At 31.8% G+C, this 18,808-nt stretch overlaps 3 protein-coding genes and 1 long non-coding RNA gene across 15 annotated transcripts in view; 2 read left to right on the forward strand and 2 right to left on the reverse strand.

Annotated features, from left to right (window-relative positions):
* The window catches only part of LOC100644028 (endophilin-A), a 30,244-nt gene extending 23,996 nt beyond the window's left edge, over window positions 1–6,248 (reverse strand). For 4 of the 10 annotated variants that reach the window (XM_048410586.1, XM_048410585.1, XM_048410584.1 and 1 more), the window contains exon 1: window positions 662–823. The gene's annotated coding sequence lies outside the window, so the exon portion shown is untranslated. Of the gene's footprint in view, window positions 1–661; window positions 826–6,127 lie in introns of those variants that run through there. The other 6 variants (XM_048410582.1, XM_012313529.3, XM_012313528.3 and 3 more) reach the window with 5 other exon arrangements.
* Window positions 836–2,051, forward strand: LOC125386043. The gene is made up of 2 exons (XR_007225869.1): window positions 836–926; window positions 1,285–2,051. It is a non-coding gene; the product is annotated as an uncharacterized LOC125386043 (long non-coding RNA).
* Window positions 6,249–6,629: 381 nt separating the features above from the next.
* On the reverse strand, window positions 6,630–11,518 carry LOC100652132 (importin-11). Of its 3 annotated transcripts, none has more exons than XM_048410579.1 (18): window positions 11,369–11,518; window positions 11,151–11,277; window positions 10,847–10,947; window positions 10,643–10,756; window positions 10,155–10,561; window positions 9,808–10,071; window positions 9,578–9,733; window positions 9,419–9,459; window positions 9,132–9,314; window positions 8,947–9,058; window positions 8,654–8,874; window positions 8,410–8,574; window positions 8,073–8,265; window positions 7,762–7,999; window positions 7,598–7,694; window positions 7,239–7,516; window positions 7,014–7,140; window positions 6,630–6,910 (listed from the first exon to the last, which is right to left on the reverse strand). In XM_048410579.1, the coding sequence occupies exons 2-18, from the start codon at window positions 11,271–11,273 to the stop codon at window positions 6,806–6,808; spliced, it is 2,925 nt and encodes a 974-aa protein (XP_048266536.1). In that variant the 5' UTR covers window positions 11,274–11,277; window positions 11,369–11,518; the 3' UTR covers window positions 6,630–6,805. The 3 variants fall into 3 exon arrangements, with proteins under 3 accessions (XP_048266536.1, XP_048266535.1, XP_048266537.1); XM_048410578.1 differs by having other exon boundaries at window positions 7,014–7,155; XM_048410580.1 differs by lacking the exon at window positions 11,369–11,518 and having other exon boundaries at window positions 7,014–7,155; window positions 10,643–10,745.
* A 489-nt stretch (window positions 11,519–12,007) lies between these two features.
* Window positions 12,008–17,400, forward strand: LOC100649524 (40S ribosomal protein S6). Its single transcript, XM_048410589.1, has 5 exons — window positions 12,008–12,149; window positions 14,936–15,140; window positions 15,206–15,351; window positions 16,777–16,977; window positions 17,079–17,400. The coding sequence occupies exons 1-5, from the start codon at window positions 12,144–12,146 to the stop codon at window positions 17,274–17,276; spliced, it is 756 nt and encodes a 251-aa protein (XP_048266546.1). The 5' UTR covers window positions 12,008–12,143; the 3' UTR covers window positions 17,277–17,400.
* Window positions 17,401–18,808: the final 1,408 nt, after the last annotated feature.

Consider the following 18,808-nt stretch of genomic DNA (forward strand, 5'->3'; position numbering starts at 1 on the left):
GGTCTCCGCTCTATGTTCACCTTTATTTGTGACAGTGTTAAAAACACCCAAAATTCTATTCATTTAGCTAAAATCTAGCATTTTTCTCATCTTTCAAGATATGTAAAAATATGTCAAAAATATGTCTCTTTTAGTATCCTCTACCTTATAAGTAAAGTTATGTCATACAATGTGTTCCGAAATAATAATTAATATTAAAATTAAAATATGAGCAATTAATACTAAGATTAAAATACAACAAAAGTAAAATTAAAATTAAAATACGAAAAGTTAATACTATATATTTGAAATCGAATGAAGGGAACTTCAGTTTTCTGAGATTTGAGCTACAGAGGTCATTCGCAATCTGGAAGTTAACCATCGTGATAATGTTGAAAACACGAAGAAAGCAATAAAATATGTTCTTAACTATCCGCAAGCAAAATTGGTCAGAAAATGACCAATGAGCCAAAATTCGTGCAAAGAGCATCAAGAAAACCAAACGACTGGCGATTGCTCTAAACTCTAAACATTCCAGAATAATTTGTTTCCTTTCTACAAATAAAAGACACTCGGACCAAAGAAGCAACGTATATCGAGTATAATACACGGACTAACGATAGATCGAACTTCTGAAAGATTCTTAACAGATGCAAATACAACGATAGAGCAGACATCTCACCTTATACACGTCCTTACGGCACTTTTAAAACCGTTGATGATCTGTGCCGTGGATAGTCCACAACTGAGGAAATCGCGATGAACACGCAAGTGAAAACTCTAGGAGCCTAAAGCGTAGAGATCCGCGTGGACCGCGATCACCACGAGCACCACCGACTCGTACGTAGTCGGTTTTGCACACTGCGCCTCCGACTCGAGGGGTAGTTTTCAACGCGACGATCGATACCCAGCGACCAAAATCAATCTGTCTCTCTCAAACCAACATGGTAGAGTATATCGCATTCTCCATCTCTTTCTACTTCCCCCACTCTTTCACGCTTACGCTTGCCAACTCCCTCTACCCTCACTCTCATGCCTTCCCTTTCCACGCGCATTGTCTATTCTTGTCACATGCACAAAAATTACATGAATATCTCTGTTCAACATTCGCTACATCGTATCCCCACTACTTGTCTCGTTTGCGATTCCTATTTCCACTTTGTCGTAATTATCTCAAGCTTTTGTATTCACTACACTTTCCCTTATTCCCTTTTCGTTCCTTCCTTCAACCTGTTTTCTCATCTCCGTGGGTTTTCCTGGACTTCCAATGAGTTCCAAGTGCACACGCTTTTTTTCTTTCTACAGCTTTTTCTGCAAGCAGCTGCGTGTCGCTAGACTTACGCCCATGCACCGTCTAATCGCAACCCCTTACGGGATCAGCCACGCATTTTTGTCGCTTGCGAAGGCAGCAAAGAAAAGTGGCGCTGAGGGTCGTGGAAACGAAGCGAAGAATAGTGTTCATTTTGACTCGATTCATTAATTCCACGCATAGTAATGTTAGGTATAAATTAGATTAGGTTATGTTTGATTGCTTGTAAAACAAACAAAGTAGAAAGACATTGGAAATAATAGGTAGAAAACAAAAAACGATGTTTCTGTGGAATTAATAGAGTAATACTGGATAAAAATTAGATTAGGTTAGGTTTGACCCTTTGTGAAATAAGCAAAATAGGAAAGTAACATTGAAGATTGCATAGGTAAGGTAGGTAAGTTACACGAATAAACATATTAACAGTATCTATTTACATTGTATTTTTAAAATCATTGCCAATCAGTCCCGTATTAACATTTAGGTTTAAGCAGGAAATTCTGTTTGTAAGTCTTGGGATTATACAGAATAAAAACACTATGTGAAGTATTGTATTCCGAACCATTGTTCATTAAAAATCGTTTAATCTTTTGGCAATAATAGTTGAAAGACGAAAATTGATGAATAAAGAAACTAAAACAAACATGATGATAATGGAAATAACTTACATATATTATCACGAAAAATATAGACTAAGCCACTTAGATGAAGATAGTATATAGTGTGTAAGATGTGTTTAATAAACATATTGGACATATGACAACTACACTGCCTGTGAATCCAAAATACTGGATGATTTTCAATATTTTCGTTTTTAGTTTAGATCCGGGGTTAATATTGTATAATATATACAGCTTATCCAGCCAAAGAGCTAAAATCAAGAAAAGAAGAGATTTAATTTGCCGTTAATTTGAGCGCTATATTTAAACTTTTGAATTTTACTTTACGAAACCTTTACAACGACATTTTATTCTACATTTTTTAGTTATCTTTGTTACTTTATGTTCATTGTGAAGACACTTAACAAATATAATTTTATTTACACAATTTGTTACATAAACTAAAAAGTTAGACCTAGAATCATAAGTATAATTTGTACGAATCATCATTTTGTACGAATTTCCCATATTTGTCTGATGGGAATTTCAACTTTGGTTAACTTTGAAGATTATTAATAAAGGTTATACGGCATAACATATGTCGAAACTATGCAACAGAAACAACAAGTCAACTAATTGAATACGAGCCTCTACTTAGAATGATTTTATCGAGCAGAAAATACACGTAGCTTACAAGTTTTTGTTAGATTTTGCGCTGTTTCTTATTGATCCAGTTTGAACATTCGTCGAGGTATAATATCTTGCCAACATATATTTGCCCATATTTACTATATTTTCTTCCTTTCTGTTTTTGCCTCAACTATATAAGTGATGTAAATCAACGTGAATCTCCTGCTGTGTATGGGATACCTCAGAATCAGATTTCGAAAAACGTGTAAGAAGTTGATGTTGAAAGCTTTTATTATTTAGGTAGACAGAAAAAATTTATTATAGAAAAATGGCATATTGTAAAATACAATTCAACGTTTACTTCGATATGAGAATTTGACGTTTTTGCTTTCCAAAAAACAATAATATCTTATTACAATTCTTATGGTTTACAATTTTTGAAATCTTTTTATAAACAGGCTATTGACTCGAAACTTCGCGCCATCACATTATATATCTACAACACTAGTTTTGCCTTTCCTCCTACTCACAATGTCGCGAAAAAAAGAAATGCACTACAAAATGTTCAATTCCAATTATAACGAAAAATTATGAAAATGCGAAAAAATCGATCTTTAGTTAGAAACATTGCCGTTTTCTTCCGTTTTTATAATATAGCGAAATTTTTATTTTACAACTCGTTCCTATTTTTCGTTATCAAATACTATGCTAGATCATACTTTGATATTTACACTTCTTTTATAAGAAATAATTTAAAACATTTTGCTACAATTTTTTTAACTAACCAATTGTTTCCAAAAATGATAAAACTGAATCTATAATTTCAATTATCGCTAATCTATTACAGTGATTAATGTAACTATATATAATCAATGAGAAGTAAACAAATACTAACAAGATTTTTGATACTCAGTGAACAAGCTTGAGCATTTCTATTGCTAAAAATATATTCCAAATAAAAACCACAGGAAAAAATGTGATAAGTCCATTTTTGTTAGTTTTTCAGATTGATAATATTTGGTAAAAGAATATATTTTAATATGAAATAGACGAAAACGGAATAGTTATATACAAATCCATGAGAAAAACACTATCTAATACCTATTTAATTTCAATTAATTTTTCTGGTATGTCTATAATGCAATACGCAATATTGGTGTTCTTCGTTAGGACCAGCACTAGCACCTCGGGGATTCAAAGGATTTTACATGAAAAGGCCACGGTGTTACATGCAACGAAAGAGGCGCGAGAAAGTATATTTGTTTGAAAACTCATGACTCTCACTGGCAAAGAAAGGGCAAAGAAGCGATACGAAATATTTTTATCGCAGTCCCAAATGAATATTTATCATGATATTTATCATGAACTCATTCTTCGAATTACTATTACCTTAATATAAGAACAATAATTATAACTTCGGTAAAAAGTAAAATAAAAGTGTCATCTATAAGTGAGAAAATTAAATGTTAAAATTTCGTAAATCTCAAACATTTGGTCAGCGAAGAATCATAAGAGAAATACGATTAAGTCATGGTACTGCTATCATTCGATAACATTCTGTCGCTTTGTACGCCCCCTATACTGAGTATGCATCCGCTATACAAACCACCCCCACGCGGGTCTCTTGAAAATAGTTCTAAAAATATATGCCGGTTCAGCAGGAGACAATATTAATCTACCAAAATTGAAATAACTTTTACTTTCATTTTTCTAGAGCAGCTTTCCATTATGAACTCTCTTTAACGTTCGTAAAATAAACACGGAAAAGGAAACAATGATATCGCAACGAAACGTGAAATATCTCTGCAATTTTCTGTTAATTCTTTATGTTCAAATAACATTTTTCTATTTTGTTAAAAATATAGCTCCGCGATCATGAATTTTATTTAAAAAAATTGAATATCATTTTCTTATTATGCAATTGATTTGTTTACAATTGTATCAACCATATAGCTTTATCATTCTATCATGAATATGGTATCATTATAGATGTTGTTAGGACACGATATTCATTTTATAATTAATTTCTTTGCAAGGTTATAAAGAAATTAATTATAAAGAAAAAACTAACCTATCTACGATATATGTATTTATTTTATCTCTTGAGATTGTCGCTTTACTAAGTAAACAATAAATATGTATACAGATTAAAAAACAAACCTATGTTATGTCACTTATAACAATTTATCGTTTATCAGAATCTATGCTAACAAAGATAAACCTGTACGTATCTATAATTAATTCCATCGAAAGATCTAAAATTGTACAAAAATAATAGATAGCAAATTTTCAATTCATATATACGAATATTCATGCCAACGTATCATAGTTTTCTTTTTTTTTTTTACTAATGACATTTTATTGCTATTTTGCTATTTTATTTTGCTATTTTGATAAATAGCCTCCTTATACTGATTTTAGAAGTAGGATACTAATGTTAAAAAAAGTTAGTGTTAAAAAATATAAAGATTTTACATAAAAAGAATGAAATGAATGACATCTGTTTTTGCCCAATGAAGATTCCAAGAGCGAGAGCTACAGGGTGTCCTAGTAATCATAGTACAATCGGCAAGGGAAAGATTCTACGTGAAAAAAAGATTCGAAGCATTCGAAGAACTAGTTTTGCTCACGTAACGTTTCGTTTCCGAGAAAATGGAATTTGAAAATTTATCAAGTGTCAGATAAATTCTTAACTAAGCACATACAAACTCTATTTTCTTGAAAACGAAACCTTTACGACGACATTTTATTCTACATTTTTTACTTATCTATGCATACAGGATAATGTCCTGCTGATTGCCTATTTGTACTCAGTCATGAATTAGCCAAATCACATATACGAACCAAATCTCCAAATTTGATTTTATCGAAAAGGAAACACTATATGAACAAATTTTAATCTATATTTTTAATTCATTTTTCATGTGGAATCGCCTTCATGCCGATTGTACATTATTACTGAAACACTCTGTATATACTTTGAATGCGCATCGTATACTACGATCATCAACAAATATTAAGTCATTCATAATTAATCAGTTATTAGCGACTAGAAAGTATATTTCTATATGTATAATGTACTTACTTACATATGTACATATCTTGTTATTAGATATTCAGCGTGAAAACTATTTTATAGAACCAGTAACATTGTCAATGTTTTTGTTGTAATCAAAAAAATACATAGACTTGTATATAATTTTTTACAATTTAATCTTACGTGTTTTGTGTATTGTCTGCAATTTAAATATTTCACCGAAATTTAAAACGATAATAACAATGATACCACGCCATCAATCACAGATGTTACTGTAAGTAACCAAAAATGAACATGGCGTCTACTTAACATTTGTTTTCGCTTTAAACCTATTTTGTAATTTATGAAGTCGCAATATCATTATACATGTGTTTATTGAATTGTTTATTGAATGTACAAAAAAACGGATAAAATCAATGAATATGTCAAACAAGTACACCGACCAATCGAATATTATCTAGAGTACATCCGTGTATTGAATAAAGATTCTGATTCAAACATTCTTTTGCACAAAACTTGAAAATTAGTTATTTTAAGGGTAATAATGAATGTAATTTGTTTTAGAGTACTCACCTTGCCTCAATTTAGTGAGAACAGAGAACTATTTGAAACTGGAAATGGGCAAACCCCCAGCTACGATTTGACATAGACGACAGCTGTTTGTAATTTGCAGCAGCAACGCTAGATTGCTCTTAATCATAACTACCAAGAAGCGGGAAAAATTATGAATTAAAAATGCCTATTTCTACTTAAATATTCATTCTTATATATATTACGAAATTTAATAATTTTTGGAATAGAATAAATATGATTATAGTACTATTATATCCTTAACTGCAGATTATTGGATTATTAGAATATAATTCTTCACAATCAATTGCTATAATTATACTACTTAAATTATAGTATTTGTAATAATTTGAGTAAACCAGCTCAAAATCAAATAACTATTTGTATATGAAAGTCTTTCTTTCCTTTGTAATAAATATAATTTAAGTATAGCATTACCTTACTGCGGGAACACTTCAATTATTAGAACTTATATATATACTTTAAACAAATGAATAAGATAGAATTTTGAAATGTCAAGTCTTTTATTATCAACATTATTAGTACAGTGAAACAGCTAATATAATACAATAAAATAGTGCCGTTTTATAATAGAGCGCCGTAAAGCTTTTTTTTACACGTAATGTGGCGTTTAACATAATATTTTGTTTTTCTTCTCTTTCAATTAGACTTTCTCCTTTTTCATAAAGATACGTAAAGTTTAAGTTCTTTATCAATTTCTGGGTGAAGGGTTAACATCAATTGATTGAACTGGTTATCTCCAATTAATCTGCGTAAAGTAAGTAACTGAAATAAAAACAAAGATTTTTAATATATAACAAATACATAATTGAGGTTTCTAACATACAATAGGTACATAATTGTAACTAAAAGTGAACTATCTCTTTACCTGATTTTGTAATGTATCTTTCAAAGATATACTAGGCAAAGGATCACTAAAATCAAGTCTTCTTTTTCGCTGTTCGTGTTTATTTCCATATTCTTCATCGTCATGCTGAGATGGACTAGACTGCGCACTAATTGACAAAGATCTAAAATAAGTAAAAATGCTAACTTTTATAACAGTATGATTTTTATTGCAATTATATGTATTGTACGAATAATTTCTACGTACTCAATGGCATATCCAATATTTTCGCATTTTATGTCGTCAAGTTTAGTGATGTCATTGAGAGTTCCGACGATATTAGATATTATTAGTGGAAAATAATGAAGAACGCAGGGAGGACTATCAGGTCCAAGAAGTGAACAAAGTGCAAGAGCTAATAATTTACGTCTTTCTAGTAGAGGAATATATGGCATTCGATTAACCCATATACGTATTATTTCTCCCAATACAACTTCTTCTCTAACTTCGTTCCCACCCATTTTTCTGGTTAATTCGCTTATTACCTAAATGATTATTTTAATGCTTACACAAATTATATTAACAAATTGACAAATACATAAATACAATATATGAAATGTTAATACCTGTATAAAAATATCTTTGTAAAACCATAAAACTCTTGCCACGATAGATAAATACATAGTCATCGTCATCGTAACTTCTTCTTCCTTATACATATTTCTATCAAAATTTAAATAAATATTAATGTGCATAACTTGTTATAACATACTGAAGCAACGATACTCACTCAAATATAGTTATTAAAACAGGTTTAATAAGTTCTGCACCTTGCCGAGGTGAAGCACATAAACATAGTTCAAACACTGTCATTATCATTACAACTCCTTCCGAGTTCAAATCTCCTAAAAGTGACCTAAGTGTTTCGATTATAATCGCTCCTCTTTGACTTAAAAATTCTTGGGGACTTAATATTACATATGCTTGAACTATATACAAACATAATTTTAAATGTTCAAATGATTTTTCTGAAAAATATAAAGATTATCAAGTTTTCTGCATGTTTATAAGAATCATAGTCAAATAGAATTATTTACTAACCTAATACAGCAGGCAAATTTTTAGCCAGTTCCATTATAGCCAATGTTGGCGCAGCTGCATTTTGCAGTAAAGCTAACCATAATCGCAAGCCATCTTCTAACAAATAAACGTGACAATTTTGATTGACGTCACAACTTAATGCAATAACACCTACTACTAGTGGTTCTATAAGGACGCTTTCAGAACCTAAAGCCTAAAAAATAATTCAAATATTATCTATTATTTAAAATTTTTAATAAAATCATTGAGTTATATATTTGATTTATCAATATCAAAATTAATAATTTGATTTATATTAATATAGTTTAATTCATTAAACAATATAAAAAATATGTACCTTTTCCAGATGTACAAGTGTTGAAATTATAGCACATCTTAGCATATTATGTTCTTCACATTCTTGCCAAAGTGCTGGCAAATATGAACTGAGGGCTCCAACAAGTGGGTTTATTTCACTACCAGCACGTTCAATCATAAATGATAACACGTATAACACATACATCTGAAAATTATTTAAAATATGTTTTTGCGAACTACAACAATATTTTAAAAGTAACATATAACAGTATATACATACATACCTTGGTATCACATTCTTTTACTTCTTTTAGGAGCGAAAATAATAAAGAGAATGCTGGTTCTAAATATGGCGAGAATTCTTCCGGATTAAATTGAAAATCATCTATCGCAAGTTTTAAAGCATCGCTTGCTGCTAAGCGAACACCCAGATCTTCTTCAGGACTCAAAACTTCAACCATAAGTTTGTATAATTCTGGTCTTAACTCTGTACTTAACTTAACAGCTGCAATTTTATTACAATACAAGATTATTACATAATAAATCTTACTTGTTTAAAAAGCTGCACTTTACTTACTTGTCCAGCGCCCAATAAGCCAACATACTCGTCTTCTAATAATTCTATAATTGTTACTTCGAATTTTCAACTCTTCTTTTAAGGTAGTTGAAAACCATTGATCAAAATTTACCTAGTAAATAGAAGCGTGATAAACTGGATGACTGACTATTTACACTGATTTTTTTGTGATATTTTGTTCTTACCTCATCGTATAAATCAAATGCAGCCAAACCAACTGCATTATATACTGCATCTTTTACTAGAATAGCATGCAAATTATTCGGGTCAACTGGTTGATGATGTCTTTGCATTAATTCAACTAAAACTGGTACAAGAACTTCTCCAAAATGATGGAAAATTACTACAAACAGACACTCCGTACAAGGCTAAAGAAAATAAAATATTAATTATAAAGTAAATAAAAATGTATAATTTTACAATTATAATACATTTATAAATATTTGTAAATAGTTGGCTATAAAATATTTACCCTTAAGCTATATTTCCATGATTCACCGCCATCATCGACAACTGAAAACAGTATAAATAAGAAATATAAAACATTCTACATACATATATATATGTACGTACAATGTTTATATATATACATAATATATATATATATGTATGTATGTATACAAATATTTACCAAAACTTTCTGGATCTGTATCCCATAATTCCAATTCAGCAGGTGTTAAAAGAAAATAATGTGTTACCAGCCTTGAACAAATTTCTGCTAATGTTTCAGGTGTGAAAAATTCTTGTCTCAATTGATTTGCTCTCAACGTTAAAGGATTTTTCGTATCTGTATTAACAAATTTTCAAGCTTAATAAATCACACCCATAAATTTACAAAATACCATTATCCATCATATATACCTTTGAGAACTTTAGCTGGTTTATAGTATGTAGATAATAAAATGCCTTTCATTAAATTTAAACACTGTATAACAAATCTTTCAAAAGCTAGGGCTTGACCAGCTTCAGTGAAACAATAAAAAACAGAAAATTCTAATGATGTTGGTATTAGTTCTACATAGCAAAATGGATGCATTTCTAATACTCCTATTAATACTTTAGTTAAATGAATTATAAATTTATCGCATACTTCCATCTGTATACCTCTTGAAATTAATGTCTTTCCTAGAATTATATAAAAATCATTATTAAGAGAGACAAATATATAACTGATATTAAGGGTAGTATCAGAGGAGAAATATACTAACGACATTCAAGACAAGTTCTTGCACGTTCAAAAACAATTTCCAAGAATGACATAGCATCATGGGATTCTGAAGGTTTATTAAACCCATTTACAATAAGTGTTCTAAGAATTCTCAATAGAAGTAACGCTTTTTCCAAAGCTTCCTGTATCTGATTTGTGTCTGCCCCATTTGATGCCATTATAAGAAAAGATTCTGTGTAAGTATTCCACACATTCAGAATAAAACTGAACACACTACTGGTTAATTCTTGGAAGAGTCGTCTGTCAGGAACTAAACGTTTAGAGGCTAAACACTTAACAACATGATGTAATATTAACAGTGCCCGATGCTGGGCCAAAGGATTTTGTCCTCTTATAACATCCAATAAGGTTGGAATTAATGACCGCCATTCTCTAGGCCAATCATATCTGCACAACATTATTTCGTTTAACTTATTTTATGAATCAGAGAGAAAAATAAACGCAAATTATTTAATCAATATCAATTACCTTGCAATTTTAGCAATGAGAGCTGCCAATTGGATAGCTAACTGATTTACAGGTTCTTCAAAGTTTACTATTAAACGTTGTCTAAGAAATTCCTTTTCGTCATCTGCAATTCCACTGTAGTAATAATGCATGTTATTTATTAATTAATTTACATTAAGATGTTAATACTATTAGCCAAATTTGATTGCGTTAAAGAATACTTACTTTGGAGCATTTTTTCTCCAATATTTATCAACACCATTTTTGAAACATAAAATAGCCATCCATCTAATATTGATACTCAAGGAATGATTAGAAAACACATTCTGAAATAATTATTAATATTTTACTCACAATATAATAATTAGACTTTCGTTAGTAATGAAAATAAATAACCTAAAATAATCTTACGTACATAAGCAAATAGTATATGCTTATATATGCTAGTTAAAATAAAAATGATCAGGAATAAATTTTTACCTCCTTACAATCTAATCAAATTTATTTTACATTTATTCATGCAACTTACATATAACGCAGTGTAGAATCCCCTTTCAGTTTCCCATTGTTTTAGAGTTTGTTCAGCTGGTTTCAAAATAGTGGGATCCTGACTACCCGCTTGTTGAAGGACTTCTATCACTGCGACATCCATCTTCCTACAAAAAATTAATATATTCAATGTTTTACATTAAATTCAAATAGCTCATTGTTATTTGTTTTCCTCTGAAAAGATCGACTAAACTTAACTTTTTTCGGAAATATCTATGTATTAAATCAATACATGACGAAAATCATCAAAGACACTCTACATCAAAATGTCACACACGCCCGCAAGTCGGCATTTCAGAACGCTGCCCCCCTCCTGCTTTCGTCTCTTTCTACAAAATGACAGTTATTGTTATAGTGTAAACCACCTTATTACTCGTAAAACGCGATTCTAGTCTAGATTTATTTATCCATTATTCATATATCGTATAAGGTATGATCAACCTATTATGATAATGTTATTTACTCATGTATTTAAGCAAAAATTCTAATATTTCCAAAGAGCTATCCCAGAACTAAAAACTAGTTCTTTCTAATAGACAACAGTATAAATAATACTGTTGATAGAATATGTTTCAATATTTACTTATCTTTTAAAGATAAAGAAACAATAATGTTTCTTCTTGCGTTTATATATTTTCTATATAATAAAATATGTACATATACATTAGTGATTTGAAATATTTGAAAGAAATGTTATTAATTTTCTTCACATCTGTTTGTCAGAGAAATGTAATTCGTTGATGAATTAATTTACTACTAAAAATTTAAGCTATAATTTCTATGAAAACATAAGTATCAATATGATTTGTTTACAGATTTATAAGGAGTTTGTTTATTGCTATTTTCGCTTTAAAATTTCATTGGACTTAAACCGGATATCCGGTGCACGCACTCTACTACGCATTCAGTGTCCGCTTGTGCGATATACGGTCTTTCTGTTTATAGCTCGCTGCATTGCTTGATACTTCTCACAATGAAGGTACGTATCCAATAATAATTTCAAAATCTAACAAATATTACAAACAGTTACTATAAAAATTTATATATTGAAATGCTATAAGTAATTTTAGATATATATAATTTATGAAACATTCGTTTATCTGTATACCTAACCAATGTTAAAATAAGACTTATTTCATTTATCTTCGGCATAAGTAGCATGAAGCAAGTCATATCCAAATGTAGAATACTTAACCCCTTATCCTACAATATCGTGCGAGAGATATGGTACGTCGATCGGGCCAAATATAAATAACACGTGTGAGAGACATGGTAAGTCATTCGGACCAAAAGTAAATAATACGTGTGAAAGACGTGGTACGTTCTTGGGGCTACACGCGACAAATACTTACTAATTTTCTTGGCCGCATTCGGATATGCAAATATATTTTCTTGAAAAATATTAGAAATTTATTCTCAAAAATGACTTCAAAAAGAATATTAAGCGTTGTTGGGAACATTGTAAATTCAGCTAACATTGCAAAAAGTGATTTGATAGATATTTTAAATAATGATAGTGACAGTAGTGATATTTCACTTCCTGTACGAAAACGTTGTAAGCGACTGATTATTGAAGATGATACCGACGATGAAGACCACAGTAATCATCAACAATCAGAGCTATGGATTTGGAAAGAAGAAACTAATGATCCAAAAATCTGGAATTATACAGAAATTCCTGGCATAAAAGTGGCAATTTTGAGTCAGTTAGGTGAAAACAAAAAAGAATTAGACTTTTTTAATATAATATTTGATAATATATTTTGGGAAAATATTGTCATGGAGACGAATCGATACGCAAACCAAATAATGAACAATGAAAATAAAAGACTAAAAATAGATAAAACTTGGTTTCCTATAGACTGTGGTGAAATCAAAATATATTTTGCACTATGTATAATAATGGCTGAAGTTAAAAAACCAACAATTCAAATGAATTGGTCTAAGAAAGCAGTTATAAAAACTCCAATTTTCTGAAAAACAATGCCGTTCAAAAGATTTCTGCAAATAACTAAATGTTTGCATTTTGCAGATAACAATTTGGCTAACAATACAGATAAATTATGTAAAATAAAACCTGTGATAAACTTTTTGAATCAAAGATTTAAAGAAGTATATACAATGCAAGAGAACATTACTATCAATGAATCATTGATGAAATATAAGGGACGCTTATCCTATAAACAATTTAATCCATCAGAAGGGGTAAGATTTGGTATAAAATTTTATAAATTATGTGAGTCAAAATCAGGTTATTGCTATGACCTTAAAATATACACTGGTAGTGATAAAATAAATTCTGGTAACAGTGCATTTGAAAGTGTTGTCAAAGAGCTATCACAGTCAATATTACATAAAGGACATACTTTATATTTAAACAATTGTTCTCCAAAACTGTTTAAAACTTTAATTAACAATAAAACTAATGTTGTTGGAACAGTGCACTGGAACAGAAATAATATGCCAAAAGATTTTTATAAAGTAAAATTAAAAAAGGGTGAATATATAATGAGAAGCTGCAATGGAATAATGGCATTAAAATGGAAGGATATACGAGACATTTATATTCTTTCTTCAAAACACAAAATAGCAGAATGATAGGAATTGACCGGCAAGACCGAATGCTAGCATGCTTCCCTGTGATGAGGAAATGTATGAAAGGATACCGAAAAGTTTTCTTTTACCGCTTTGATATTGCTCTGTTTAACTCGTACATTTTATTCAACAAAATAAATACTCACAAAAAACAGACTTATGCTGAATATAGAATTGAAATAGCCCAATCATTACTAAAAAAATGTACCATTACCAGAATATATACGAAAAGGACGATTATCGAATGGAGATTTACCAAAGAGACTGCATGGAAAACATTGGGGTCATTTTCCCAAGCATATAGATCCAACACCATCGAAATCAAAGCCACCAAGAGCTTGTAAAGCATGCACAAAACATAAAAAACGTAGTGAAACAACGTGAGAGTGCAAAAGATGTAAAGTTGCATTACATGTACCAATACGCTTTGAAAGATATCACACGATTGAAGATTATTAAATTTTTGTAAATTTTTTCAAGACGTTCATAATTTAAAATATGTTTTTTTAGAAATTGTAATAAAAATGTTATTGATTTATTAGATTTATTATTGACTTCAAGATAATAAATCTTACTTGTTCAATGATCAGTTGGTAGTATTTATTTATCAAACATCCTGCAAAGTAAAATTAATTGTGCCTGTACACATGCATTTACAAAAAGACACGAACACTCAGCCAAATCATAAATTGGTTTGACATGTGACTGATCTTGTTGTTTATGGCACACACTATTGGAACTTAAATCATAAGGCAAGAGGCTAAATTTTCTTCATATAGAGCATTAAGATTTACAATTTTCATTATTATACTACGAAAGTAAGCATAACCTCATTAAAATGTCTTAGACGTTTAACCTATATTTCACTCTACAAGTATAAACAGCCAACCTTTGTGAATATATTTTATGGCTATTATCAAGCAAAAAATGCTTCATAAGTATAAATCAATTGAAGCCTTATTACAAGGTGCTGTATCTACTGTTATTTTATAGCATAGTGATAACGAGTTTCTTACTAGTCCCCTTGTATTTTGAATTTTTGTTTTAACTTTTTAATAAAGCTTTATATGGCTATGTATATATAACATTTTTGTTTGATTACGTACATTAAATAAACTGGCAAAAGCTGATAAATCTTTGCATATGCTGTATAATATTTGTGTTTTTTAGTTGAACGTATCGTATCCTGCAACAGGATGTCAAAAACTGTTTGAAATCTCCGATGAACATAAGCTGAGAATTTTTTATGAAAAGCGTATGGGCGCAGAAGTAGAGGCTGATGCTCTCGGTAACGAATGGAAGGGATATGTCGTTCGTATCTCCGGCGGCAATGATAAACAAGGATTTCCTATGAAACAGGGCGTTCTGACTAATGGTAACACAAGCATTTTTTATTCTAATTTCGTTTGATTTTAATTTTTTAAAAATTCCTGTAACTAGGGCGCGTACGTTTATTGCTCTCAAAAGGACATTCATGCTACAGACCTAGACGTGATGGTGAGCGTAAACGTAAATCTGTCCGTGGATGCATAGTCGATTCCAACCTTTCAGTACTCGCTCTCGTCATTGTCAAAAAAGGAGAAAAGGTATTAATTTGACTGTACTTTCTATCTATTATCCATGTTTCAGGGTGTATCTTAGAATTGTCTTATTATCTTATGATACTATCGTAAACATGGAAGATTAACTATCGTGTTTTGATTTGGGAGACTGTGTTATGTAATTTACACTTTTTCTCAGTGTACAAGCGATACACTAAAAGTCAACATATCTGTGGATGTAATGATCAGTGAGTTAAGTTATTAACACGTTCACGCCGGCGCGTATCACCGGTGGCTCGCGCTTGAGTCTCGCATCAGGCAGCGTACACTTGACTCACACTTGACTCACACTTGAATGTTCTATCAGATGGTGCGTACCATCAAAAATGTAGTTCGTTTAGTAACTAGAAAAAATCGCCATTTGAAATATTTGAAAATTTAAATGGAAATTTGACGTCTATTAAATGAAAAAGAAGTAGGATTTATTTTATTTCATCTCAATATTATAAACATACAAAACAAAAATTCGATAGTAAACACAGCAATTCAATATTATAATTACCTTACCTTAATTGTTTATTTATTTCTATTTGCAATTTTTAAACGCACTTGAAACAAAGTGCTGGCTGGCTCTCACAATGATTGCAGTATATCGTAATTTTTTTAGTTTTTTTTCATGGCATAATCTCTAATTTTTTTTATATAAGCATTTATAACGTTCCTTACTTCTTTTTCTTGACTTTCTTACAGATCCTTTATGTGAATGGAGAAAATGTGAACATTTTGTGAAGGTATTTGCTTTTCAATAGCCATTTCTGCAATGTGGTGATTATTGGTCAAAGATGAACAATAATTTTTTCTCTAAATTGCAAAATATTAATATCTTTATTACATTATCATTGATATATGTACCACGGAATTATGAGTCAAGTCCTTCATATTAATTGTATAATAATTTTTTTGTACCATTTAACGGTTTTCCGTAAATAACTACAGTACGATGTCATTTGATAGGATAAGTCATCACCCCTTTTTGCATCGTTATAAAAAAATATCAGACTTTACTTCATCATTTTTTCCTTGAATAATTGTACACATGTGATTCTTGGAAGTAGTAAACATATAAACTGGTCTTTTGTCAATCCATTTAAAAAATTTAACTCTGCTACGATTTTCAAAACTCACAATGTGGCCCCGTTTTTGTTTTTGTATCGTTTGTGGCGGTAAACATTTTTTGTTTATTTTTACAGTACCACAAATAAATGTTTTTTTCTGCCAAAGTTTTTTTCTTCAACCAAGGGCACACTCGTATAACAGCTATCTATGAATTGCATGTGGCCTTCAAATAATAATCCATACGAGTGCTGCCCCACGGCGAGAAATACAAATTGCAACGCCCACGTGAACGTGTTAAAGAACATTTTTAATGCTAAGAAGCATTTAATGTATAAGTTGATTAAATTCTTACAGGATATCCCGGATTTAACTGACAAGGAAGTCCCACGCCGTTTAGGACCCAAGAGAGCGAGCAAAATTCGCAAACTATTTAACTTATCGAAGGAAGATGATGTCCGTCGATTCGTTGTGAAACGACCAATTCAAAAAGAGGGCAAACCACAGCGGTCGAAAGCCCCTAAAATTCAACGTCTTATTACCCCACTTACACTCCAGGTTTGTACATATATGTATCTATATTTATATTGTTGTTTTGTTTCAGTTAAAATTTTCCAAAAGTATGGAGTTTATAGTAAAATAAAAATATGTTTATATAGAGAAAGAGGCATAGACTGGCTCTAAAGACGAAGCGTTGCTTGGCTCGCAAGCAACAAGCAGCAGAATATGCGAAGCTGTTAGCACAACGGCAAAAGGAAGCTAAGAATAGACATCAAGAAGAACTAAAGCGAAGACGTAGTGCTTCTATACGAGATTCCAAATCGGGCAGTCAGTCTGCACCCGCCATTCAAAAGTAAAAGACTGCAATGATACCGTCCAATACAATATGAAACTAAAAAATTGTGTACAAATATGTTGTATATAAACCTATTAAATATTAGCTGTATATAAGCCTAATAAATATTTATATTTTTTTTGTAATATCTTGTCTTTTTGTAATATCACTTACATGTTCCATATTCGTAATGTTCATATATACACTATTATACTCGTCTAAATTTATACAGCATATACGTAAGGTAGAAGCTTATCATTTGAAGCAATTAGTAATTTTTAAAGTTTCTGAAATGATTAAGGTGGAATTATAGAGGTCATCATCAACATCAATGGTTATTTTAATATTATTCTTAATTAGTATTGTAGAGGTGGTATATGTTGTCCGTGATAGTAGTAATTGCCGGCTGTAGATGTCGCTGCTGGGCTAATGCTAATTATTCTTCCATTTTGATGCGTGGAAGAAAAATAGGATCACGGGCGCCGGGAATCGAACCCGGGTCCCGAACGTTCGAAACCTAGAGTTGGTTGCTTAGTTAGTGTCGAGTAGCGGTATTTGTTGTCGAGTGCCGCTACAATACCCCCTTACCAGAGATAACATTATAGATCTTAACGTGGTAAAGCGTCAGCCGATTGTTGTCCTATCCTTGCAGATGTTGTGCGATGTCTTCGATATGGTCATGGATACCTCTCGGTACGGTGCAGGGCGTTCCGTGTACGGTCGTAGGACTCTGTTCCTCTCTTTAGTATGACGTGCTGGTGGTGATGCCCATGAACTTTGCGATGGCTACATCACTCTTTTTTTTTTTGCGTGAGGAGGGGAAAATGCTATTACGCATGCCCCGTAACCCGCGTCACTGGGTTATGTGGGAGTCGGTCGGATGTCGTTGCCATACCCACTAAAAACCCCTCCTCCTTCTTCCTCCGCTTTGAGGGCAGACAACCCCGGTAAAACCTGTCGGCAGTCATCAGGGTTGTCCTTTCGCGCCCCGTTGTATCTACCTCTTCGGGCAGTTACTGCTCATGTCATCTTCTCAGCCAGTTCAGGATACTGGGCTGATCTCCTTCTGCGGTTTTTCGTTCTTTTGTATTCTTGCCTTCATTGCTCCGCGTAGTTGTTGTTTCACTCGTTCTCCTCCTTGCCTCTTCCCAGGCCCTCGCTGTCACCCTCCTGTGACACATGACGGTCTTGCAGAATTGCCTGAATTTATTCCAGCTCTCGTTCTTGGCGGTCACCGTGGCGATCAGATTGTCCACGCCTATCTTCTCGCCAAGAGCGTTCTCCAGCTCGATCCTTCTGTCCTTTCACTTCGGGCACGCGAAGAGGGCGTGCTCTGCATCGTCGTTAGGGTCTCCACAGTCGAGACAGTTGCTGTCGCTGTCCTTGCCAATCCTCTTCCTATAGACACCGAAGCTCCCATGCCCGGTTAGAAGCTGCATGGTGTGGTGATCGATGTCCATCTTCTTTTTGGTAAATAGCAGCGCACTCGGTATTAATTTCTTTGTGACATTCTCCTTTTTGTAGCTGTTCCATTCCTTCTGCCACTCCTCTTGG

Source organism: Bombus terrestris, chromosome 11 (genome assembly GCF_910591885.1).
Source record: "Bombus terrestris chromosome 11, iyBomTerr1.2, whole genome shotgun sequence".
NCBI lineage: Eukaryota > Metazoa > Arthropoda > Insecta > Hymenoptera > Apidae > Bombus > Bombus terrestris.

Coding starts and splice junctions, on each gene's coding strand:
- LOC100649524 (XM_048410589.1), top strand. Junction 15,352..16,776: donor TTGTCAAAAAAGGAGAAAAG/GTATTAATTTGA, acceptor AAATTCTTACAG/GATATCCCGGATTTAACTGA. Junction 16,978..17,078: donor TTACCCCACTTACACTCCAG/GTTTGTACATAT, acceptor ATGTTTATATAG/AGAAAGAGGCATAGACTGGC.
- LOC100652132 (XM_048410578.1), bottom strand. CDS start 11,273: ATGGATGTCGCAGTGATAGAAGTCCTTCAACAAGCGGGTAGTCAGGAT. Junction 10,072..10,154: donor AAGAACTTGTCTTGAATGTC/GTTAGTATATTT, acceptor ATATAATTCTAG/GAAAGACATTAATTTCAAGA. Junction 9,315..9,418: donor CATGGAAATATAGCTTAAGG/GTAAATATTTTA, acceptor TATTTTCTTTAG/CCTTGTACGGAGTGTCTGTT.